Raw genomic sequence first — 25,047 nt, 5'->3', positions numbered from 1 at the left:
AAAGAAGAGCGCTTTCTGTCAGATCAGTGAATAAATCTGATTCACTGCGCAGCCACACAATCACTGCATAAGATTAAGCACAACTCCATGCTACCACAGATGCAGTAGCAACACTTATCTTGGTGTGGCTGTCTACAGAAAGCTCAAAATATGCAAAATTTCCTGCTCTGCACAGAAGGCTTGACAGATGGGGAAGTTTACAGAAGGCAGTCAGTCTGCCACAGAAGATGGCATGTTTGTTTATTTGTGAATTAAACCACTGATTTCAATGCACCTCAGACCCTCTTTTTGAGAACACCTTGCTTATTACTTGTGTACAAAGGGACTACAGCTATCCACAGCCTTTTAGTAGTACTATCACAGAAGAACTACAAGGGACAGAGTTTGAGAACGAAGCACCTGCTGGGGTGTACAGGTACTCTACATGAATATGCTTATGGTGTCAGTGAGACTAATTCCAAACAGAAGGATGGAGAATAAATTTGACTAGTTAGATAAAATTATATCCTGTACAACTAAACCCTTTTTCGACAATTAGAACTTCTGCTTAGAGATTAATATAATTTCATTGATTTTTAGACTTTAAATAACAAGATGGGAAAGAAGCAGAAGACACAGCCTTTTCCAGTAGGATATTTTTGTTTCAAATACTCTCAAACATTCAATTACAGTCATCAGAGAATTTTATTGCATGAGAAACTTTTCACCTGTCTGCCAGGAAGGAGCCCTGAATTGTGGCAAAAGGGTAGATCCTGAAGAGACTGCCTGAGCGGTACGAGACTCGATTGCAGAGAGAAAATTCATAACTGAAGTTTCCTTAGTGTTACTTCCAGAGGTGTGCATACTGGTATCAAATATTCCTGACAGACCTAGATGGGGGTGAAGGGAATTAAACAAAACAATTAGACAATTCAGATAAACATCTCACAAAAAGCTCAAATAACAAGGATGTACAATCATAATCCACTAAAAATAAAAACAAAAAAACAACACTTTGAAACATCAGCCACATTATTAAAGTGCATGAATTTTTTTTACCATTTTCACTGTTTCTCAGAGTTGCGTCTTTAAAATGGAACTTGAAGATACATTTTAAAATGTAATTTTAAAAGTCTGTCAAATGTGATGCTCTGAAACAATTAGTACAAATTCTCCCTTCATCTTAAGATTCACCATTCCACATGAACTACTTAAACATTCGGACTTTTCTCTGAAAACTGTTCAACTTCCTTGTACCAATCTTCTCCTCTGAACACTTGTAGCAGTTTGGACTTCTCTGTGGGACTGGCTCAACAAACAGGGTTGGGGTTGCATTCTTTGTTTCAACAACTGTTGCCCTTCCTTCAGTGGCTGGATGGGAAGCACTGCACAGGTGGCAGAGTTTTGAGCAGCTAACATTACATCAACGCTGCAGGGTCTGCACCTTGAAACTTTCCCCACAATTCCAACCCTCTGTCATGCTGATCAAGGCCTTGGCCAAGAGAGGCAAATACCTGACAGCTTATGACCCTAAATATCTTTCCCTTGGAAAGTGGGTTTCAAAGTGAGGAGGAAGAGGTCACTCTCTGTCTTCTGCGTACATGGAGACAGGATGTCACCAGGATCACAGACTGATACAGATCTAAGATAGCCTATAGGACCTGCTACTATATTTAGAGTAAATTTTAGGTTTTCCCCCCAGCACTAAATTTTAATTTGCACACGTACATACTAGCAACACTACGTTCCGACTTGCGTTATTTTTTTCTATTTGCTTTAGTCTGAAAGAGTTGGCATGATTTCTGCAGCTGGCTTTGAGGCATACTTCAACATTTTGCCCTTATGCATAGGCCATAATCCAAAAAGCTGTATTTTAAAGAACAAAAATGCAGGAGTTGAAGAAGAAACAGTAAGTTATAGAGCATAACTGCCTCTTATATTTTCCTTTCCACTTACGACTTTTTTTTTTGAACTAGCAACTGATTGTTAGCTATCTAGTACAACGTCAGCTTTCCTCATACCACTTTCCACCATCTGCATAACAAACACCCTCTGATTAGAAAATTCATCATCTTGAAACTAAGTTATGCAACAGCTTTTTTTTTTAACCTATTCAAGCTGAAATCTCATAATATAGACAGTTACCAGTAGGATGGTGTGTAGTAGAGTATCCAGGAAGCTGATGAGAAGCTGTGTATGTCTGTCTGTGAAGAAGATCTGTTTCTGAATGTGATGGATGTCCTCCTCCATAGCTTAAGCTAAGGAAGAAATTAAACATTATGATCAAAAACTTGCAGCTGTAGACAACTATGAAATCCCAACAACTAGCCAAAAAGGAGCAGAAATAAAATGCAAGCCCAAAATCTGACAGACGTGGTTGTGCTAGGACACTACTATGAATGTTAAGCAGTTAAAAAAAAGCACTACAGAACCTGATAAGACAAAGTGTTTGTGTGTGGGGGGGATCAATCATGGAAAAGCCTACAGAGGACTAATTCAGACAAAGGAAAGTTTTCTAGTTCAGCTCTCAACCACTGGATGGACGCTTCCTGTGATGATTTACCAATGTAAAGATACGCAAGGCTGATGACTACAAATACATGCCCATTTTAACACTTCCAGTTTTCATTTCATTTAAACTTATAGGATCACATTTAGTACAAAGGCTGAAAGGACTGTGAAGCTGCAGGAGCAATTTTGTATTTTTTTTTTTTTTTTTTTTTTGAGATTTTGTTAATTTCAGTATGATTCTACCAAAACTGACAAGAGCACAAGCGACAGATCTCAGTCTTGTGACCTCCTAGCATTAAAAGTAAGTTAATGATCTACTGCTTTCATTTAAAGTTTTGAGATGAGTCATCTCAATTAACATGATGTTTTGATCAGGCTTATCTGGGAGCAAACTGAAGATACAGTGTCTGAGCCCATTCAAAAGCAGTAACACAGAAAATAAAGAAATGCTATCTAAACATCAAGCAACAACATTAGGAAATGGCCAGAAGTGCTAATTGCCAAGCCTTCCAAGCTTCCACAGACTCAGTTTTGTTCAGCACCTACTAAAAGGAGAAAATGTAAACCAGCACAACTGGGTCACTATTCTGTTGGCTTCTCTTCTTGTCTTTTGGACATGAAATTTACAGGTAGCTGACACTTACTCCAGCGCACGCATGAGACTGATTTAAATTCAAAATTCAATTGTAAACAGATGTCCAAAAACCCAAACTAAACCCGCAGCCTGCTGACTGCTGGGAGCGACTCCGCTTACCCTTTACATCCCCTGGGATGAGGGGGCAGTCGCTGCAGAAGGGAAAATTGGAACAGCGATGCCAGGAACCATGACATCATGGGAAACTCGCGTGGAAGTCACCACATAAAATAAAAGCTGGCACCACCACCGGCTTCACTTCATTCTCATTAGGATGACAGAAGTATGCAAAGGAGAGCTGGTAAGCCTGCCAGGGTGCCATGACCCCCACACGCCGCACCAGCAGATGTAAGGGACATCACATTGCAGCCTTCCAGATTAACCCCATGCCGGAGATGCACTAACAGCAGACCTATTTCCCATTTCACCAACTTAGAGGATAGAACTGCTCCTACACTCAGTATGCCAGGCTAAGGCACAAACCTGAGAATAACAAAATTCCTTAAAAGCAAACAAAAAGCTTCAGCTGCTGCATTTTACCTGTTGCTTTTCACAGTCACAAATACATTTTAGAGCATCACCACGCCCCAACTCAGGGTGAGCACACTCATGCACTTACCTCGTCGAGGACAGGTCTTGTGCAGTTCAGCATTATCAATCAGCAGCTGATTTTGGTTAAATACTGCCTGAAATCTCTACTGATTGAGTTGTTATTAAGGACAACCAGTAGGCATAACGGGGTGATGTTATGGGTCACTTTTTGGTCTATAGGCTTAAAACGTCATAACATTTCCAGACAAAACCACAACAATAGTGCTATACGCACAAAGCATCCTGCATTTATACAGGCTTTACTCTATGCAAATATGTTTATGCGTGACAAGTTTTTAAGTTAAAAAAACACAGGCACAGCTAGAAAAAAAAAAAAAACAAAACACAAAACTTAAGACATATGATGCTTTCTGCAGATTGTTGTTTTTTTTTTTTTTTTAAATAAAAATGTGCTACACAAGAAAATACATTTCTAAACTGAATCATGGTAATGCATGCACTGTTAGCAAGAATTATCTCCACTGACATGAATTCTGATCTTGTGAAATCTTTCCATCTGTAAGTGGTTTTCCTTCGTTTCTTTTCAAGTTTTCTCAAAGCACCTATGCACACAGAAGTATGTGGTGCTGTTTTTGCCCCTGTACATGTTTACAAGGCAAATTGTACTCTGGTTATCACTTGTACAGCAGCACATCTTCCTTCTCCCATTTCAGGCTTTTTCAGGAGGAGAGAGGCAGGCTTCCACTGTTCTGGGCTGGGGGGTCTACACTTGGCACCAAACACCCTTCTAAAGGTGTTAGACCCACAAAGATTATATCGACTAATATTGCACCATTCCTCCTCTTACGTTGTAATAGAAATCATTCATGGGCAAAAAAACATATCAATCTTCCTTCACATTAACCACCTGAAAAATTGTGAATTTTAAAAATGAGTATTTTCTTTGCTCTAAAATTGGTACTTATTCTGGTCGGTTGGTGAAGACCAATTCATATATCCCCCCCCGCTCCCTTGCAAGAAACTCTTTTTGTAAAGGAAGCATACAGTACACTCAAAGATTACAAGAGAGCTTAACACACAAGCTTATAGATATGAGGCAGAACACTAAACGATAAAAGCAACTTCTGAAAGAGGTAGACAAAGATTTAGCAGCAAAGAGAACACTGGAAGACAAAAATAACCTGGAGACCAGCATCCCAAAAACCTTGTTAGTTACTAGTATCTCAAAATTCTAAAAAAGCTTCTTGAATAAACTTTATTTTTATTGTGAGAATAATCAAAGCATATGATTTACTTTAAAAAAACAAAAAACAAAAAACTCCCAGGTCACAGTTAATGCAACCGCAACCTCAAAAATGAATCTGCCTTTCAATAAAAACATTGTATTTATTAGAACGGTTAATTGTTTATTGTATAATTACTTGTTGCTGGAATGTAGATTCTTATCTCAAAAAACCTGCATATGCGCCTTTGGTTTACATAAGCTTATCCTAAACATAAGCAGAGCAATCTGAAAGATTACAGCCTCGGGGTTTCTTTTTATAAAATTAAACTGTTTAAACAGATGAACTTATCCGACTCATTATTTGCATATCAGAAGTACATTAAGCATGGCAAATACCACAATGGCCATCAAGTCTTTCACGCCCTGGTTTCCAAGTTTGTTAGAATACCCCGGGGAGCTCCTCCTTGCTGGGTCACTTAGTGAAGAAACCACGTTCACTCTGCTTGGTACTGGTTGGAAGGTTACCATCAGCTGCTGTTTAGTGGCCCCAAAACATTTCCTCCTTTATCGCTCATCTATCAAAGTGATTTTGCACTTCCAGTGGCAACAGCACAACAGGATGATTACTGCTTGAAAGTAACGCAAATTTGGGAAACGGTTCCCTCTGAAGTTGTTTTTCATTTCAGAGGTCCATTCCATCTTAACATAATACCTCAGTGCCCTGTCAGAGATACCCCAAGATTGCATCATCACTTGTCATTACTGTAATGATGCAATCAAAACATTCTTGTCAATGGGAGCAAAACCGACCCAAATACTACTGTTTTTTCAGCTACATCAATTGGTTTAATAGAAGACATTAGCTCTCCAGTGAAATTCCCCACAGAAAATGTGTACCTTGTGCACTTGGTACTAGAAACACCTCGACCTCGCCTTACAGCCTTCTCGCCTTCTTATTGCCCAGCATTAAGTCATTCCCGAACCAGCTGGTCACGTATCGCTTCATATTGCTGTTATTAAGATAATTTATTACCACGGCACTCTTCAACTTAATTGCTTTATACAAATTTAGGTCACCAACTGCAAAAGGTTATGGAGTTATATTGCATGAGCCGCCCTCCTCACCTGCCAACACAATTCTTTGCTTTATGCTTTACGCTGCTGCCAGATGCATTTCCTAATTTCCAACTCCAATGAAAGCACCACTTTTACAAGGAAACAAAACTTAGTTACAATAAGCACTCGAGATAAAGAGTACATGTAGCCTTTTTTATTTCTCTTGGTTTCTTCAAATAGCCTTGCTTTACCCTAAGCACTCACACGGAATAAAATGCAGAAATAAAACCACTGGAAACTAGTATCTTAATTTACTCAATATTCGACAGAAAAAGCATCATTATGCAGAAGAAGGTTATTTCATCTACCTTCTTTATTTTCCAAATCAGTGTTCATTACAGGTTGGCATTATTTATTTATTTAAGGTTAGTGACTGCGCAATTATTTCAGGTCTAGGGTAACACATGATGCTTCTATGGCAAACAGACCAGGACCTTTTAGAAGCAAAATATCCAGGACCTTTTAGAAGCAAAATATATTTCTGCATGCAATACTTTGTTCTTAGGCAGTTGTAACTTCTGTCTGGTACAAAGGAAAATTGCTCCCCAAATCCAAGCCTTTAAATCACAGGGCATTTTCAAAGTGCTTCAGCTGCAAAGGCTGCACAAAGTGAATCCGGTCAGCCAGAAGACGAGCAGTTTCCAAAACACAGCACCACTCTCTGGCTTGCAGGGCTGAAACCCAAACCAATCCAACCAAGACAAAAAGCAACAACCCCGCACACACCATGCAAACGGCCAGACCTGAGGTCAGGGAGAGAAACGATCTGATTTCATTTCGGGGCAGCCTACTACCTGGGAACAGGAGAAGCACCTTAATTCTCGTGGGAAGACGAGTAGGCATACAATCTGCCTGTAATTAAAGCACCAAAGCAGAGAGAAAAAATGCACTGATACCTTCATGTTGACAAGGAAACACCTTAAAACTCATACTTTGCATTTTTTCTGACTTGAGATGTATGTGAAATAGGGGAAATAATACTCCAATTATTTGAAATAAATTTCAATTGAACTATATTAAAACAAACAAAAACCTTGTGAATTTAGCTATCTATCTGAAGGCCTCTCCCTTCAGGTGGCTCTCTAGCTACCCGACAGCAAGCTCCAGTTCAGAGCAAAGCTGTTCAGAAGTTTCACATACCACAGAACTGAACAACTTATTTCTAAATATTAAACATATTAAAAGCACAAGAATTACATAACTGATAGGCAGCTTGCAGTTTACATCTCTTTTTGTCCGGTATCTGTATTTTACATGTTTAAAATCAAAATTTCAGCTTGCATTATCAACAAACCCATTATCAGGGTCGTGTTTAGAACTGTTTAGATTTATATTAGACTTGTTTTGTAGTGCTGTATGCAATGTTTAACACTATGTTTAAGTATCTTTGTTAATTTGCCTTTATTCACAGCAACCCACAGAGGCAGAAGGAAGCAGTATTGCTTGGGAACATTACTTGAATGTATTACAGATTAAACGGAGGGTCAATGAAAGAAGGCACGGCCTCTAGCTACCCTGCACTCCAACAGCAGCCGAGGTCACCAGCGTTTGCTACCATCTGCAAGGCACTGCTATCTACTTCTAGGTAGGTACACCTAACCAAAAAATGGGGTTGAGCTTTAATTAAAAAGCAATGACTCCAAGAAAGCAAAGCCATAAACTGGGATGTGCCTAGGAAGACAGCAGTTACTGAAGAGTTTAATACTGTTCAGAACATTTCATCAGCCCTGATGAAGGCCAACACCCTACTGAAACTTTTAAAGCAAGCCTGTACAGAGAACATAAAGTGTTTCAGGAACTAATTCCAATGTAAGGAAAACCAACTCCTGTTCAGCACAGATATGTTTTCTTACTTATTTCAGTGCAAAATGATTTAGAAATATCTACAACATGCAATTTTTCACCTCCATTTCCCAACCTCAGACATACTGTGAAGAAAAAACAAACTCAACAACAGAAAACACACCAATACTGCAAGAACAAAGTTGATTCAAAGCTTCCAAATCTTGGCAGCTTCAAGAAGAAGAGAGCAACCTACTCACTTGACCCTCTCATTAGATGACACAAAAACGAGATGGTCCTTAATATTTGAAGGTTCAACCAACATCTGCATGAAGAGAAAGAATACTATGCAGTCTAGAACAGTTATGGTATCCATGAGGCAAAAGAAAAAAAGATACTTGAAAAATTAAGTCCACCATTGAGAAATCAGAAAAAAAGTACCCATGAAGTTAACACATCTTAAAAGGTAGGTAGGACGTTCCTTTGGGATGTTACTGCACATAAGAGCATAGATCTTCAGCATTTGCCTGGTTTGTTTTTGAACTATCACATCAAAAAATGAATAATTGTCAACATTTAAAGGTACTATTAATGCTCCATGTTATTCTTCAAGACAAGTGACTTTCAGAAAGATAGAAAACAGATTTACGCTCCAATAGTATGGTATTTCAGTAAAATAGGGAGTAGCAGTATTTTATCCATCACCTCAACTGCATGCTATGTCACACTCACAACCTTTAACATCATTCTAGACTATGATATGACCAAGTTCCTTGAGGAACTTGGGGAAGGAAACACGCCTTACCTCCTCGCCTCCCAGGGGTCGAGATACAGGCTTCCAAGAATAACATTTCAAGGCAGAAAATTACATGCCTGAATGACCAGAAGTTGGTGCTGTTCATGTGATCCTTCACCTGAATACATGTCATATTATGAGAGGAAAAAGATTTCATGGCAAAACAGATCTGGCTCCATTTTATTCCCATGCTAATGTGCCTGAACTCTTTATGCTTGAGCCTTTTAAAAATAAAAAAACCCAAAAGTGCTTCAGGAAAGCCAAAATATTCTTATTGGTACTTCAGTACTTGAGTACAAGTGCTGGCTTGCCTGACTAAGTAACCCACGGAGCTCTTAATAACAAAGACAATTATAATTCTGTTTTCATAAAATCAGTTAAACTATGTCTTTAAACTATGAATGTGAAAAATTAATATTCTTATTCCTATAGAAACAAGCTATTTCTAAACTTTAACTTCAGGTATATGAAAAGATTTGACACACTGCCGTATGTTCTTTTTTAAGGTATACAATCTAACCTGTGTTTCTGTTGACATGATCTACATCTCAAATGTGGTACGTTTAGTAAGTGACCTTTTTCTCCTCTCTTCCTCCCCCCCCTTTTTTTTTTTAATTAAATCAGTATTGGCAAATACCACCACCACTTCTCTTCGCTCTGTAACCTAACCAAAGCAACTTCCCAAAAGAAATACCAGGGTTTACAAAAACCAGACATCCTACGAAAGGCAAAAATAGTCCGAGGGGTGAAGATATTTCAAGTTCAGAATTAAAATTTTAGATACAAACACTACTTCCAGTTCCTGAGGCTCTCCACTGCTCCAAAGCTAGCAGCGGGCCAGCAGGGAGCCCGGAGCTAGGGCAGAACCTGGAGCATTCAGGCGCTCCCGTGTGCCCCACAACACAGCACCCCAAGGCTGCTGGCACCCAGGGGAGTGGGAATGCTCTGAGGGTCACACATCTCCCCAGTGCCTTCTAGTTCACTGATCCCTGCAGAAACAGGAGTACGAACCCTGCTCCATGCAGCTTATAGCATGTAAAGAGGTGCAACTATCTCTTCTCGCCTTTTAATTACTTTGGCACTACATTTGTTTAGCCTTTTCTCTTACCTTTTCCCCATGAATACTTTCTCTTTCTCCAGCGTGGAGATAATAGCTGTGATTGTGTTAATTAGTGCTACTTCTCTCCCGCAGAGCTTTACTCACAGTTTTGAAGATTTTCGCAACAAACAGTCCTGGAGATCTGGCACTTCCTCCAACACACGATACTATTCTGCTGTCAGCAGCTTACGCTGGCATACTTGAAGCTATTCTCAAGATCACCACAGCATGAACACAGCTGGCTGAGACACACACGAAAATATTTCATTGATTTTAATAATGAAATTATATTTCAGAATAAAAACTCAGTATAGCTTTATCTGAGGATGTGGCTTTAGCCACGTCAGTGCCTTATTAAGCATTTATTTCAGGTACTGAGATGCTTCACAACCCTTCTCCTCCCACCACTATTACAGTGCCGTAATTTGTGGTGAACTTGAGCATTACCTTTGAGGTACTGTAAGAACGTCTGATACCCATTTCCAAATAAGCCTTTAATTTCCCAATTATACGGAAAAGATAAACTGAAGTTGAGATGTTAATCACAAAAGAGATGCAAATACATGTCCCATCAACCGACAGAGCCACCTTAGGCAACACCTCTTCATCACCACACCTCCAAGCACCTGACAGTCACGTAAACCACGAAATATCTTCTACTTTAGACTAGCAAAACTGAGGCACAAGCACTAACCCACTCAGATTTACAAAAGAGGCCACCCGTCACAACCAGAAACAGAGTTTCAAACAGCTGGTACTGAAATAAGAGTCAGTTTCTCAAAGTTTCACTAAACAAGAATTTCCCAGAGCTCTAAACCTTCGTGAAGATCAGGCTTGGCAGATCAGAGCCACGGAAGAACTTGCTCAGCATCAAGGCATCGACTCACTGCCTACATCTAGGAATGCAAGCCGCAATATCCTTGTTCATCTGCACGGCCCGTGGTTCAAGGCAACTAAATAGCCTCCAATTCTTCCAGCAGGCCTAGACGTTTGCTACGTTGGTTTTCCCCGTCCCACAACACACTTACAAGGGTTAAGCAGCTCGTATGACCTCCTTTAGATTCAATAAAGAGGCATCTCTATGACTAACACCCCTTGTATCCCAGTTTAGGAGGCGTACTCGGAGAAGATTAACATCGTAAAACACGGCTACAAGAGTCCTTTAGAGGCAACATCAGAGGGTGCTGCTCCCTACTTTTACGAGAATGGTTAGCATGGTCCTTGAACTTAGCTCTTGCACCTCTCCATCAGTGGTCTCTTCGTCCTAAAACGGATTGAAATGCACATTTTTAACCTTCTGAAGAGGACTCTGGCTAACACGTTGTCAGCAGAGTTTCAGTTCAGCTGAAAATACCATACAAACCCAGTTGCATGGGAATGCTGCAACTAGGAAGACCCACCCTATTCCAAACTGTAGAAAAATAGTTAGAGCTGCATGGCATTTACTTTGAGGAGGGAAAAACATAGCTGTATAAAACAAATTCCCCAAACATGCCCCAAGTATTCACTTTATTTTAGACTTCCTAACTTTCAGGCAGATGTCTAAAACAAAACAAGTATTAATAAAGATCAAGATGGCACACATACATACAAATTAGAAAAATTCTTTAATTGGTGAGAAAAACTGTATTCTCTTTAGAAGAGAATAAGAAAAGGGAGTTTTCTGGAGGGGAAAAGATCAGAAGGAAATCCCAGCAGCTCTGAGCATCAGTAACCCCCAGGTCACCAGTTCTAGCAACAACTGAAAATAGTTAATAAATGCTTGCTGCTCAGATGCTTAGCAGGTTAGTTCTCTGGGATCGCCCTTTCTATAGCAAATGTTCACAATCAAGAAAAACCTAGCAGAAACGCTATCCTTGGCAGACACTGCAGAGAATAATGAAATAGGAGGCACATAGGAATTGGAGGATTATTCACTGCCTAGCACTGGAATTTTTGACACGAAGAAGAGAGAAAGTAAACAGGATGTGGTGTGAAACACTAAGTTGCCATATTTCTGAAAGGGATTTCCTGGTCAGAAAGAAGTGCAACATGCAACGTGCAGCACACGCTGGTACATTCAGTATCTCCACGAAACATCAGCCCGATTGCACGCACACCGCACATGCGCACTGGTCGTTTGTCTGGCAGGGGCTGAATGCTGAAAAGCTTTCAAACAAATTGCCAGACATCTGGAAACGCTAGACGAAGGGCCAAAGCCCTCAAACCCTTCTCACACAACGCTGCTAGGTGAAAGAGGGCTATCTCCAGTGAAATCTAGACATACGACAGCCCTGTGTAATTCATAGAGAGTTATTACAGAATAAATATTCCTTAGTATCCTCCTATGTAAATACCCTCAGATAAGGGTGCCTAAGGGTGCCTTCTCCCTGCTCGGTGTAATTGGTTACCCTACACAAGTCCTAAGCAAGCATCAAAGGTAGGCATGTAGAGCGAAGATGAAAAACAAGAAAAGCGATGCGGGCAAATAAAAGCTTGTCTAAACATATAGAGGTTCTTCCTGAACTGTTTCGGAATAAGAAAACACAAGTACGCAGGTATTCATGAATAAAAGCTCCTTGCCCCTGTTCACTTTAACCTGTGGCCAGAGAGCTTTTGAGGACACTGAGAGCATCCCCTCACCCGTAACAGCCCATTCAGAGGAAGAAAACAAGAAAGTAATGAAAGAAGAGGTGGCAGAAAGACTAGCAGAAGTAAAACCAAAACCTGCGACATCTAGATACGTAAATCTAGTACTTACTAGCTTAGAGAGCTGAGCCTTCTCGGAGCACATTATTTCTTTTTTTGTTTAAGCACGCTATGAATTCTCCATCCTCTGTACTTGCACAGCAAGATGTGCCCTGCTGGAAAGGCCAAACGCTGCACGCTGCTCAAAGTTATTTTTGTCACACTTAAGGCTACTCGGGAAGGTTTGTTTGAAGCGCGAGTGTTGATGTGCTGCCTTGTAACTGTATTTATTTTATTTTTAAGCAGATGGAATAGGTAATCCAAAAAGACTTTGTGATATGCAGAGTTGTGAACGCTTTGACAAGATACAGAAAAACAAAAAATCCAAGGAAAATACACCCAATACATATGAGCTCTAGTATTGTTTATAATGAATATAACCCAGTCATAGGTGATTTTTTCCTAACAGGAACAAAGATTTTTCTAAAAACAACCTCCTTCCTATGGCACCACCACGCCAGAATCAACAGCATCTCCAAAAAAAAAAAAAAAAAAAAAAAAAAAAGGTGGGCAAAAGTACAGAAGCAACAATGGGAAAAGGTTGCTCTCTGGTGATATAAAGTAAACTCCTGCACTTAAAGTAACAGGATGGAAGATAAGATACAGGTATGGGACCAAAAGACTTTTTGCAAAGGTGAAGGAATACAAAACCTCTTTCTTTCAGAACAACAGCGTATTGAGTAAACAGCGGCGAAGCTCTCGGCTGCATGGGAAAGGGCTCTCATCCGAAATATCACTGCTGGTGATCTCAAGACAGGCCCAGGGCTCACCAACACGCTGCCTTCCCAAGCAGCGGGGTCTGGGCAGGCACACCGCAGACAGCGACGCAGAGACTGAGCCCAGCACCTCAGCGGGGCAGAGGCCTACGAGGCCGCGCTGCTCCCGGCTCAGCTCCCCGCCCCTCTGCCAGCACAGCCGCTGGATGCCCGCCTGTCTGTGGGCATAGGCAGTCCCCACAGCTCCCCAGCTCACAAGGAAGCCCCACACCCTCGTACTTGGGGTGGCCATCAACTCAAGGGGGGAGGAGGAAGAGGACAGGGAGCTCCCGCGCCTCACACACCATGCCCTCACATGAGGCGTTAGCTCGCTCCTTCCACGCACTGCCCTGTCACCATTCCTCGCCACACGAATACTTAAAATGCTTTCCATGAGGTTGTTGTTACAGTCTTCGGCACATAATTTCAGACATGCCTGTCTGGTTCGTTCTGAAACTTCAGCAAAGATTTTAAGGGGTGACTGTACTTCTGCGCCTGCGGGGAGCTGAGGGGCGGACAGCAAGGGCGTATTCGGCCTCCCTGCTCATTCAGTCTTCAACCCCATCCCAGCTGTCATGTCAGGGTGTACTGGGTACGAGTTAAAGCAAGAAAAGTTAAAAAAAAAAAAAAAAAAAAAAAAAAAAAAAAAAAAAAAGACAAAGGTTAGCGAGTCCCTGTAAAATACCTGTGCCACACCATGGACTGCTTGTGCTTTATTTTACGCTTAGAAGTGTTTTAAACATTGAACCGTGACAGACAGCTTGGTAGTATTTAAAAGTGACGTAGCTTTTTATGTTTAGAAAGTTTATTTAATCCTTCTGTGCCTTTTTCTTTTAATAGCAAATGTTTTAAGTGTATTGTTTATGAGCTTTAGCGTTCAACATCTGAAACGCTACGCCACAGGGAACTTTCTGTAGGGAACGTGTTGAACAACAAACATGGTTTTTACCTCTCAGAAAATTTCATTTGATTCAAGTTTTACACTTTTCTATATTATCTGCATTTTTTATGGTTTCTATAGCTATGCAGAAGTCTATTATAATTTAAAATTGAGCCCTACCTAAATCGCAATTACCATACCACTGTTACAAATAGCATTAGCTGGCCAGCTATGCAAAAATGTAAGTTATAATACTTAAATATTATGATTTTTTAAAAAAAGTTTCAGTCTCACAGTTACATAACTTTCCCTATGAACTACCACTGTAACTTATTTGTTATCTTAGATTAGCCGCTATAAATACAGGCCACATTTACAGACATTTGGTTAAGAACCATCTCAAATTAGATGCTATAAGAAACATATGTTTGGGTAGGACAGAGATGGATGAGGACTGCCAAGCTAGAAGAAACATCAGAAACCACGGCAGCTGCCATACAATCTAAGGTAACTCTGCCTGTCATTCCGTCATACACAACACGAGACTTGGGCCCCAGAGCTGAGGTAACAACCAAACAAGACAAGCTCCCTCCACTAGCAAAAATCCTTCTCTGTATGACCACCAAGGAGCCTCGCCAAGTCGAACGCGTACTCAACCAGAAACCTCATCATCGTTATTGCCTTTCTGCATTTCTCGTTCCAAGTAATTACGACGGTCTCTCAAACTATTACACGCTCGCTATGTTTTCTGAAGACCACGTCGTTCTCCAGTAAGTAACAAATAAGCGTGACAAGTATTCACTACTCGATACAGGACGGTTCCAGTGATTTCCATCATCGCCCATCCCCGTTTCGCTAACTTCTCCTATTTACGATGGGAAAAGTTATGTCACAGCAGGCCTGGTAAGAGAGTGTCCTCACAATACTCCGCCACACGTTTCCTTTCAGTTGATAGGAACAGTGCCATTGCACAGACAAAACAGTGCCTGGAAGAAATAAGGAGCAGGATAAAAACCAGATGGCTGAAGTTAAGTGCAGGACAACAGGAGCAACGCTTGCAGGGAGGAGAAATCATTTTGATGAGCTAAGACTGAACACGGCTCTGCACACAAAGGGAGCATAGCCTGCCACAACATCGCCCACACCACCACAAGTATCAGAAGAGCCAGAATGAAATACTGTTATCTGCATCACCTGAAGGCTGACTGCTTTGCCGCCACGCACCAGATGAACATGACACATGGTTTTTTTTAAATTTAACATCAGGCTAATGCAGCTTCAGCTACCGAGATGACTACCTGTCAGCCACAATCAAGAACACCATTTTGAAAATTGGAAAGCCATCTACAACACGAGCTGAAAGCGCGATCAGGACACTCGGCCGCAGCACATCTGCACCCTCACAACTTGCTGCCAGGCTGGTCCAAGCCTCGGCAGTGACAGGCCCAAATCCTGTGTCCCAATTCCCCAGAAACCACCTCCATCCACACTGAGACGAACGGGATCAGCAGCAAGGGAACCAGAAGCACCTCAGCACGCTCAGACTGTATTTAACTCTGAAAAATCTGAGCTGTGTTCGGTGCAATCTTACTGAAGACAGAGTATTTTAATTCTTACTGAAATGAAGTGAAGCCCAAGTAAGAACCCAGTACAGGAGCACTTCAAGCACATACTAGGCACAATTCATAGATTATTTTTTTCCTGCCATAGCTACAGTTACAAAAGAAAAGTTAAAACATTTCAGTCAACACCTTTAAAACGTATCATTTAACAGCATCTACACAGCCTCCAGACGAAACTTTTAGGAAATGAAAGCGAGATCATCTTGACACTGCTTCCTAACTCACAGCAAAAACGCTGTTATACAAAGAACAGATTCGGTAAAAAATCTGTTTCACCAGTGTGATTTTCTTTGGTTAACAGGCTGACTTGTACAGGCAGCTTCTGCAAGGTACCTGTCTTGGGACTGCTGCCCATGCAATTTCCATAAAGGAACTTCACAAATACAAAATTAATATTGCTTTAATACAGCATCTACTAAAAATACTCGTTAGATTTCTGAAAGCAGGGTTGGGTTGTTTTTGAATGTAGAAAATAATCAGAAAGCATTTGTCATTCTTCTAAGACCCTGGAGGGATCCACTCTTGCTGTGCACCACGGATTCTTAATTGACCTGGAAAATACAAAGCTTCTTCGTGGAACAGCTGACACGATCCTCCATAGATGCTGAAAACTGGCAAGAGTGATACAAAAAGGACATGTCACTGCCTTCCAAGGAAGCCAACATATTAACATGACCAAAAGTAGTCCAACGATTAGGAAGAAAGACGGAAAAGAACAGCAGGAGACCTTATTTTGCCATGCAGGCAACTCTGGAGAGGAGCAGGCGGCTTCATGGGGCAAGGCTCCGGCCAAGGAAGCGACCCCTCCTTGTCTGTCAAACGGGGAACCTGGAGCCTCGGGCTCCACAGAGGGCCCATTATCTTCTTTCTTAACACCGGCTTAATTGTTCCTAAAATGCCCTGTCAAGGAGGATGGCAATGAATTGGAGGGCACCCAGAAGAAAACTGATGAAAAAAAAAAAGTAAAATATGAAAGGACAAGAATGGCTGGTAGCAAACTTCAGGAGACGGTGTGTTTTCCTTAATAAGGAGAACATCGCACAGCAAACTGATGGAAGTTCCTAAGACCTGAAAACCTGACAGTTGGGAGAACGCGCCTTAAAACGGGATTTGGGTGCTTCGGTAAGACTCCAGCCGGCAGCTGGCAGCTTTTTAGCCGCTTTCAGAGCGGGACTGAGCAGCGGAGCCCGCAGCAGCCACCCGTGCGCTTCAGCGAGCACCGCGCCGAGCTCTGCCGGGCTCCGGCTGCCCACGAAGCCACCCGGGGGGGGCTCCCCCAGCCCGGGACCACCGCGGGCACCCCGCGGGGAGGGGGCAGCGGAGCCCCGCGGGGCCGGGGGCCGCGCATTGTTCGCCGGGCACACGCGGGGCGCTGCCCCCCTCCCGCTGCCGCCTGAACTCTTGAACCCGGGGCGCAAAGCGGCCGCTGAGGCCCCGCCGCGGGCCCGCCAGGCCCCGTCCCGGCCCCCGGGGCCTTTCCTGCCGCAGCCTCCCCCCTCCTCACCTGGGCTTGAGGCTGCCGGCGCCCCGCTCGTAGGCCCAGGCGGCGCTGGGCTGCGCGGCGGCGGGGGCCAGCGGCTCGGCGAAGCCGGGGGTCGGCGCGTAGTTCCTGTCCATCAGCGGGGCAGGGCGCGGGGCCGCGATAGCAGCAGCAGGAGGAGGAGGAGGAGGACCGGGGGGGGGGGCTCCGCTGGGGCCCTGCGCGCAGGGCGGCGGCGGCGGCGGCGGGGAGCGAGCGGGGCGGCTGCGAGCGGCCCCCCCCCGCCTCATGCGGGCCCGGCCGCCGCGGCCCGGCCCCCCCCGCCCCGCTTCTCTCCGCTCCGCTCCCCTCCCGCTCAGCGGCGGGCGGCGGGCGGGCGGAGAGCCATGTCGGGCTGCTCCTTCCCAGGATGCACCTCCCCCGCCACGGCCCGCGGCGGCCGGGGGCTGGGGGGGGTTCGGGGGCGGCCGCCGCCGCCGCTGCTGGAGCCGCCGCCGCCAGGGGGAGGAAGGCAACGCCGGTTTTGGGGCCGAGCCCGGCGCTGGGGCTTTGTTGGAGGGGCCGGGGCGGGGCCATCTTGTCCCCGCCGAGCGCTGCCGAGCCCAGGCAGCGCCGGGCAGCGCCGCCGGACGGGGGCAGCGGGGCTGCCGACAAGATGGAGGGCGCCGAGGGGGGACCCGAGGGGGCTCCGGGGGCCGGGATCAGCCCTGGCAGCGCGGGGGGGACGCGGGCAGCCCGGCTGTGCCGCCCCGCAGCTTGTCGTCATCCTTTTACAACGATTTATAATCGCCCGATAACGTTTTACGGGGGGTTAAATAATATAAAAACGCTTTTTTTTATTATTTTTTTCATTTACTTTTTCAACAAGCTACGGTCTGTGATGTTCTCTCCCTTCTTGCGTTCCTCAGGGCTTCTCAAGACGTGAGCACCGCAGGCCTGGAGGCTGAGTTGGGCTGGAGCAGAGCGGCGGGGCGCTGAGGAGAGGAGCAGGCCGGAATGACACGGAAACACGGCCATGGAAACATCTCAGGCCCACAAGGGGCAAACAGCCTTGCTTTGGGCTGCGTGGCTCCTAAAAGAGAGCATCAAGCAGGGCAAGTGGGCGCCCACCCCACAGACGTGGGTGGGAGGCGAGGGCAGCATCCGTGTGGGGCTGGGGGCATCTCGCCTTCCCCTCAGGCTGAGCACACAGGGGCTGAGGTAGGCAGGAGGAGCAGCAAGGCCCCAGGAGCGAGGATGAGTACTCCGAGCAGCGGAGAGGAAAGAAGAGAGCACCCGAAGGCGTCGGCCTTGCTCTGAAGAGGAAGGTGTATGCTAATGATTAAGTAAGTCTTTTGAAGATTCAGTTTGTAGTACTCCAGGCGATGGCAAACCGCAGGGTGAAATGAATTTTGCAGTGAAATGCTGACGTTAGAAACTTTTGCCTACGGCTAATCAAATTAGATGCCCTCCCTCCCCCTCCCAAAAAAAAAAAAAAAAGAAAGCACAATATAAATGAATATATCAACACTGGAATGAAAAAAGGGAACAATCAATGTTAAATGAGACAGTGATAAGGTAAGGGATTTTAAGAGGAAAAGCTGAGGCTCTGTTCTTGTCTTGCCCAGCTTCAAGCAAGGCCAACAATGGGAAGAAATCTCTCCTTGGAGCAGGAAGGAAAGGGGAGTGCAAGAGCCATCCGCACCTGAGAGGCTGAGCAAAGTCACTGAGAGGCCAGGGCAGAGGGAGGAGAGAGAAGAAAAGAAGCCAGCCAAAGACAGAAACCAGCAGAGTGAGTTTCCCTTGTGTTTGCATAAGTTAGCACCTGTATGGCTTGCAGCTGGAGAGCGTGCGTGCGCGGTGGGGTGCGGGGGGGCCGTTCCCCGGGAAATACAAGGGTCGCTGTTTTACATATGAACGAGGCCTGATGATAGAAAATGCCTCCAGTTTTATGCTAATACTGAAGAACTTGTGCTGCTGATGCGCTGAAAGTAGCCTTGCCGTTGGCAGAAGGGCCTCCAGTTTTTTTCTTAGATTTCCCTGCAGGATGTCTGCTCATCTCCATTAGAATACCACTTCCACTTGAAGTTCATTGTTTTGCTTCAAATGCCCCTGAGGAAAGACTGATACCTGTAGGTAGGTGGAGCGCAATCCCTTTTCCACCTAGCTGTAGTGGTTGGTTGCAGCATGTTAGTGTGGAGCTATTGTACAAGTTACTTGCCACAATTTGCGACAATATGCTAATAAATTGTAAAACTACCGGTGTTTTATTCAATATTTTTTTTCTTCAGTTAACGACAACACAAACCTTAAGGTATACTGTAACGTTGTGTGTTTTCATTCCAGGTTATTTCTCTAAAGAGAAGGTGTAGATGTTAATACTGATATGTGACAATAAGGTCTCTTTGCATAAGAAATGCCACACAAACATCCGTTGAGATTTACTGGCAGGAGAAAAGATATGCAGAAGTTATGATAGCTGTTCTTAAGCTTAGTTTCTTTTACATAGTTCTTACAGAGGTTGAGTAGACTGAGAACACCACCACTGATGTTTGTAACCACAAGGTAAAGTCATTTTATCCAGCAGTTTGCATTTCCTGTGTCTGAGAGAAAAATTGGTTCTCCTGAGCTTACCTTGTGAGACTTCTGCGGTTTTCTCATCAAGCTGATCCCTGCTGCTTGTTGCCATCCTCTGTGTTGGAAAGTTGCATTGAAGTTTGCCTGTTTTATCTTTTTGTAACAAAAAAGGTATTTAGTAACTTTATTCTGTGCGACAACAAAAGGGTCTGCTTAGAATAAGTGCTTTTACATCGTCTTTGTATCTGTGCCACATGCACAGCTTTTCTGACAGGTCTCAGAGTGCCGAAAAAATATTTGACAAATCCTGTTAGTTACGTGTGTTATCTTAATGAGTGGATTGAAGTGCATATATTAAGGTGTGTATTTAAAAGTCATACTAGACACGTTCATGATTCTAAATGTCGGTTGGAAATATTTGGATTCTTGCTTTTGTAAGGAACGCTTCCGCTTCAAAAGCAACTACTAGCAAGTTTAGGGACTGACCTTCAATGGGCTTTAACACATCCAGGACTGTAGTTCATAAATGTTGAGTGCTTGTAGCCAGTGTTGATAGTACATGCACTTATCTCTCAAACTGAAAATTTAACTTAATAGTCATATTTTTGTGAAAAACAATCTAATGCTTTTTTTTTTTAATATATATATATATATAAGTATATATATAAATTTTAAATTACAGTCCTGTAACACAATCTGTGCAGCATACTAGCCTGGGGCAGCGTAGGCACAGATTTCAGTACTTAAGGTGATACTTTAGTGGGGATTGTCTCCGTAATGTTCAAGGAGTGATCTTCAAAGCTGCAGCATGTGGTGCTGCCTACAGGTATGGTGTCCCAGCAGGGATGGGATGCCTTAGGTGCTTGCTGACACCCAAAGGCATCCAAAGCCTTCCCTTCCCTTCCTCCTTCCCTGCTCCACCCTCCTGCTCCCAGTGAGGCACTCTGGTCACAAGGTAAACAGTAAATTTACTCCTCTGGCAAAAGAACGTTTACTTTTTTTTTTTTTTTTGCCAGGACATTTTCATGTTAATTCCACTTAGCTGAGTCAGCTTGTTTTGCTTCAAACGAGTGCTGGTTCAGGGCAAAGAGTAGTAGGTCACAGCCAGAAGCAGGTGGGAAAGGAAAGAGATGACAAGCAAAAGCAGGAAACTTGCTTTTGATGATGAGATGTTGAGGTAGCTTGTGGCGTATTCAGTGCAGAAATCTCTAGGAGTGCTTGAGGCGCTACCTCCACAGGCAGTAACGGGTTTCTCTGCTCATACTCTGGCTTGGCCAGAATCCAGCCAGCTCTTGCAGAACTGTGTTAGCTAATATAGCAGCCCCTCCGTGAAACAAACTAACTTTTTCTGTCTTTCTTTCTGTCTTTCTTTCTTTCTGTCTTTCTTTCTTTCTGTCTTTCTTTCTTTCTGTCTTTCTTTCTTTCTAAATTAAATAATGTTAATACTGAATGGGGTGATTCTTCCTAGGGCCCGCAGTTGCTGCCTGTGCTTTTGGCATCCTTTTCACTGCAGGTACAGCAAACCTAGCTCTGCAAGGCTTTTCCAGTGTCTCTCTGTCGCCAGATGCCGCCTTCTTCCATAAAGGGCACGGCTTCTGTCCGTTGTCTTTCCGTAACAGATCAGGCTTGGTTTTGGTCTTACCCAGGCTCTTCCCTCATGTTTAAGTGTGAGATAAAGAAATACAAAATTCTTGTATTAGGAATCTTTCAGTTAAACTATTGTTTCTGCAGCAAAATGCTTGGTATGCTTCAGGGCAGTGTTTGATGGGCTGCAAAGCACAGGAAAGAAGTAGAGTCAGATGGACCTGCTGACCAGCAGCTTCAGCACAGTGTGCAGCTAACTCTGCAAGTCAGAGCTTACAGCTTGGTGGGTGAAAGTGGACAAAAGGATCATACTTCGGTTCATAATAGTACTTTATTTTGGAACTATCACAGTGAATAGCTTGCTAACATACACAGACATCGTGGTGTTTAGCTTTCAGTGGCTAATGCTTCTTCCATTTGTCAGCAAAAGCTCTAGAAACACTTAGCAGTTAGCCTTATGCTGGGAGAAGGAATCTTCAAAATTGATTGAAAATAGCGCTTCAGAGACCTGCAGACATTTATTTTTTTTTTTTGAAAATTAATGTTTCAGAGAGAGAAATATTCAAATAATTTGAGTGTACATGACCGGATGAAGTTTTTAAAAGTGCAGGCCAAAGCAGAGCTGGGACTGATTATCTAACAAATTTTAAAAAGGGTGCAGAATAAAATTTCTCAGCTTCTTTCTTCTGTGCTGAACAAACCAGGAATTCACTTAGAGAATGTGGATGTAGCACCTTTGTGTGGGCTGTGTGTAAGTAAAGATGCTGCCAGGCTGTGGTTATCTTCCATAAGCAGCACTGAGTATGCAGGTGTTATGCAGTAGTAACACAAGCCTTGGTCAGGCCTGTTATTAATCACCAACTGATTGTTGGGTGGTTTTTTTGGTTGTGATTGTGGTTCTGACCAAAGCCGAAAATTGCAATTGCTTAACAGATAAGATTTTGCATTTAATTTGGCAGTTGGCCTCTTCAAACATCAAGCTAGATGCTAAGAAAGGTATAAATAGGGAAGAAAGTGCTGCCTTCCAAAGAACATGCTTTATCTTGGAGCCTCAGGGCAAGTGTTCTTTCTTTGCATTTCCTTACATAAGCTCAGTGCCTTTATTTGATAAAAAGCTTGGGTGTAATTACAGACAAATGAATCTCAGTCTTCAGGAGCAGAACAAATGTTGATCTACTAAATCGTGGCACTTCTGATGCTACAAGAGATGAGTGAGCTGACAGAAAGCACACTGTACCAAAGAGGGGGAAGTCCCTGTTTCCTTCACCTTCGCAACCCTCCTCCTGATCATGTGGTTCCACACCTTCGGAGGCACCACCGCTCACACTTGACCTGATTCAACTCACCTGCTCACCAGAAAGCTGACTACATTTTTGCTGGATGAGCACATTCAGCTGATTCATGAAGGGATCTAGTAAGCACCAGTTCTGGTGTAAGGCAAGTGGGAGAAATATGCAGTGATACTGTAGGAAAACAACAGAACTTAAAGCTTTTGTTCTCAGATAAGCTCATGGTTTAACAAGGAGTATTTTATTTTAATGCTTAGTGGATATTATCCTTTGTATTGCATCCAAGCTGGGTATTTAACATTTAATACTGGACATGTAATATTCAATACTTATTTAGTAGTTACTGATATTTAGGGAATTTAACTGAAGCTGCTTAAACAACTTCAGTGATCTCAAGTGTTTATCATTTCCTAAATGAAGCAAGTAGTGCACCAGAACTTCCAAACCTGTTCTAAGGCCTTTTCAAAACTTGTGTTGAAATGTACCAATGTCAAGACTGAAGTATTTTTCTGATCCTTTCAGGTCTTTGGCTTAATCAGAATGAAGCACCTAAACCCCATCAGCTGTTTTCCAAGTCTCAGTTTAGGTGACTGGTTATAATATTCACTGGATTTTCAAATACAAGAGACTACTACTCTGAGGAATTTTAACCAGCTAGTTCAGCTCATCTTGTGTGGCAGGAGCGGGGTTCTGTGCAGGGAGATAAGGCTGACCCTACTCGCTCTTGTGGAAGTTGTCTGACCTGGTTGTGCCACGTTATCAGCTGTACCTAGCTGCCCTCAGCTGTCCTCTCTGCCTCTCTGCAGAGGTTTATTCTCACTGCGCAATGTGTGTCATCCCTTCAGGGTGAAGTCACCGTGACCGAACAAGGAAGTTCTGCTTCCTGCTTTGGTGTTGCACACCTGTTCTGATGCTCTGTCATGATCTTGCTCACTTAACTAATCCTTAGAAGATGGGAATTTTTCTGACACATCAGTGTGTTAAAGCTTCCCACCAAAGGTCTGGTGAAAGCCAAGGGAGATGGAAGGGTACACCGCCTTGTTCACTTGGCTTGTTTGTCTTGAGGGCTTCATGTCCGGTGACTGATGTTAACAGTTCAGAACCATCCTTCGTATTTATATACATCAGATGCTGAAGTGAACTAGAACAGTGATGTAGGAAGCTTTTGTCCAGAGTAGAAATTAACAATGTTTATAAAAAAAGGCTTCTTCCCCTTTGACAGTTGCTATATGCCATAAAGAAGTATGCTTGCTGTTAACAGCTTCACAAAAAGAAATTCTAAATGGTTTTATCTGTTTTTCTCTTTGTAAAACAAACAAACAAAAAACCTTAGGCTGAATTAGACTTTGTGTGTGTTTGTTTTTTTTTTTTTTTTGTTTTTTTTTGGTTTTTTTTGCTATGATTAGCCTGTGCATGTGTTTTTTGGAAATTGTTTTGCAAGATAACAGACTAGCAGAGTTTTAAATGTCACTGCTTCTCTCTCACCAAAATGCCAGCACTTAACATCCAAGTTGCAATGAAAACATAACTAGTGACAACTGCATTCAAAAGGCCATCTTAGGTGGGTAGAAGGAGGGTTGAAATACAGTGAAGTCACAAGAACCATTTACACAGTTCAGGAATGACTAGAAACAGTCAGAAGTTACCACTAAATAAAGAGCAGCATTGGGGAAGGCATGCTTCACATTTTTGAGAGGAAAATGTGAAAGTTCTTGACCATGAAAACTGTATAGTGGGAAGTTTCTATGTGACAAGAATAAATGAAAAGACATTTAGAGTGTAGAAAGAGCAAGCTTAAAGTGTTTATAGATGGGTTTCAAACCTGGTGTTTCCTTCCTGTTCTTTACCACATGGAACAAGTGAGGATAGCAGCAATAAAACTTTTGTTGCAAGATGAGACTGTAAATAGAAAGGTTGCCTCTTTTTTTTTTTTTTTTTTTTTTCTTAAAGAAGGGAAAAAAAGGCTGCAAAGGAACCTGTAGTGTTGATCAAAGTAATCAAAAAGAATTGCTAATGACTTCCTATGGATAATTAACGCAGCTTATTCAGAGCTAGTAATGTAGGAAAGATGAAGGATCTTATTGTGCTTTCCAAATATACTTCTTGAGGGCAGATCAGACTCAAAAATCCTAGCTTATGTAAGTAGACATCATTAAGACAGTAGAATAACCTATAAATTAGGTTTGGGAACAGCATTGTGGTAAATAATGGGGTAGTGCATTATATTTTTTTTTTTTTTACTACCTGAAGTAATAAGTTATTTCATTTTTGGCTCCAATCCCAGTGCAGTTGTAGTCAATATAAACCTTGCCATAGAATTCTGTAGGACCAAAATCAAACACTTCAAGAGTCACATTTTCCTAAACTGCAGAGGAGGTACGCTTCCATGTGGTCCTTTGTTTTTGTTCCTCCAGTTTTTTACACACACACACACACACACACACACACACGCAAGTAATT

The 25,047-nt window shown here is 43.0% G+C and overlaps 1 protein-coding gene and 1 long non-coding RNA gene across 5 annotated transcripts in view; one reads left to right on the top strand and one right to left on the bottom strand.

Moving 5' to 3' along the window:
• The window catches only part of QSER1 (glutamine and serine rich 1), a 43,817-nt gene extending 26,234 nt beyond the window's left edge, over positions 1–17,583 (bottom strand). For 2 of the 4 annotated variants that reach the window (XM_068685073.1, XM_068685074.1), the window contains exons 1-3: positions 17,183–17,583; positions 2,125–2,237; positions 708–869 (exon numbers count right to left, since the gene is read on the bottom strand). In XM_068685073.1, the coding sequence (XP_068541174.1) occupies positions 708–869; positions 2,125–2,237; positions 17,183–17,448 (541 nt within the window). In that variant the 5' untranslated portion in view covers positions 17,449–17,583. Of the gene's footprint in view, positions 1–707; positions 870–2,124; positions 2,238–8,604; positions 8,624–17,182 lie in introns of those variants that run through there. The other 2 variants (XM_068685075.1, XM_068685076.1) reach the window with 2 other exon arrangements.
• Positions 17,584–17,674: 91 nt separating this feature from the next.
• Positions 17,675–19,397, top strand: LOC137857908 (uncharacterized). The gene is made up of 2 exons (XR_011097365.1): positions 17,675–18,483; positions 18,766–19,397. It is a non-coding gene; the product is annotated as an uncharacterized lncRNA (long non-coding RNA).
• Positions 19,398–25,047: the final 5,650 nt, after the last annotated feature.

This window comes from Anas acuta, chromosome 5 (assembly GCF_963932015.1).
Source record: "Anas acuta chromosome 5, bAnaAcu1.1, whole genome shotgun sequence".
Classification (NCBI taxonomy): domain Eukaryota; kingdom Metazoa; phylum Chordata; class Aves; order Anseriformes; family Anatidae; genus Anas; species Anas acuta.
This window is presented reverse-complemented; position numbering and strand designations above follow the sequence as displayed.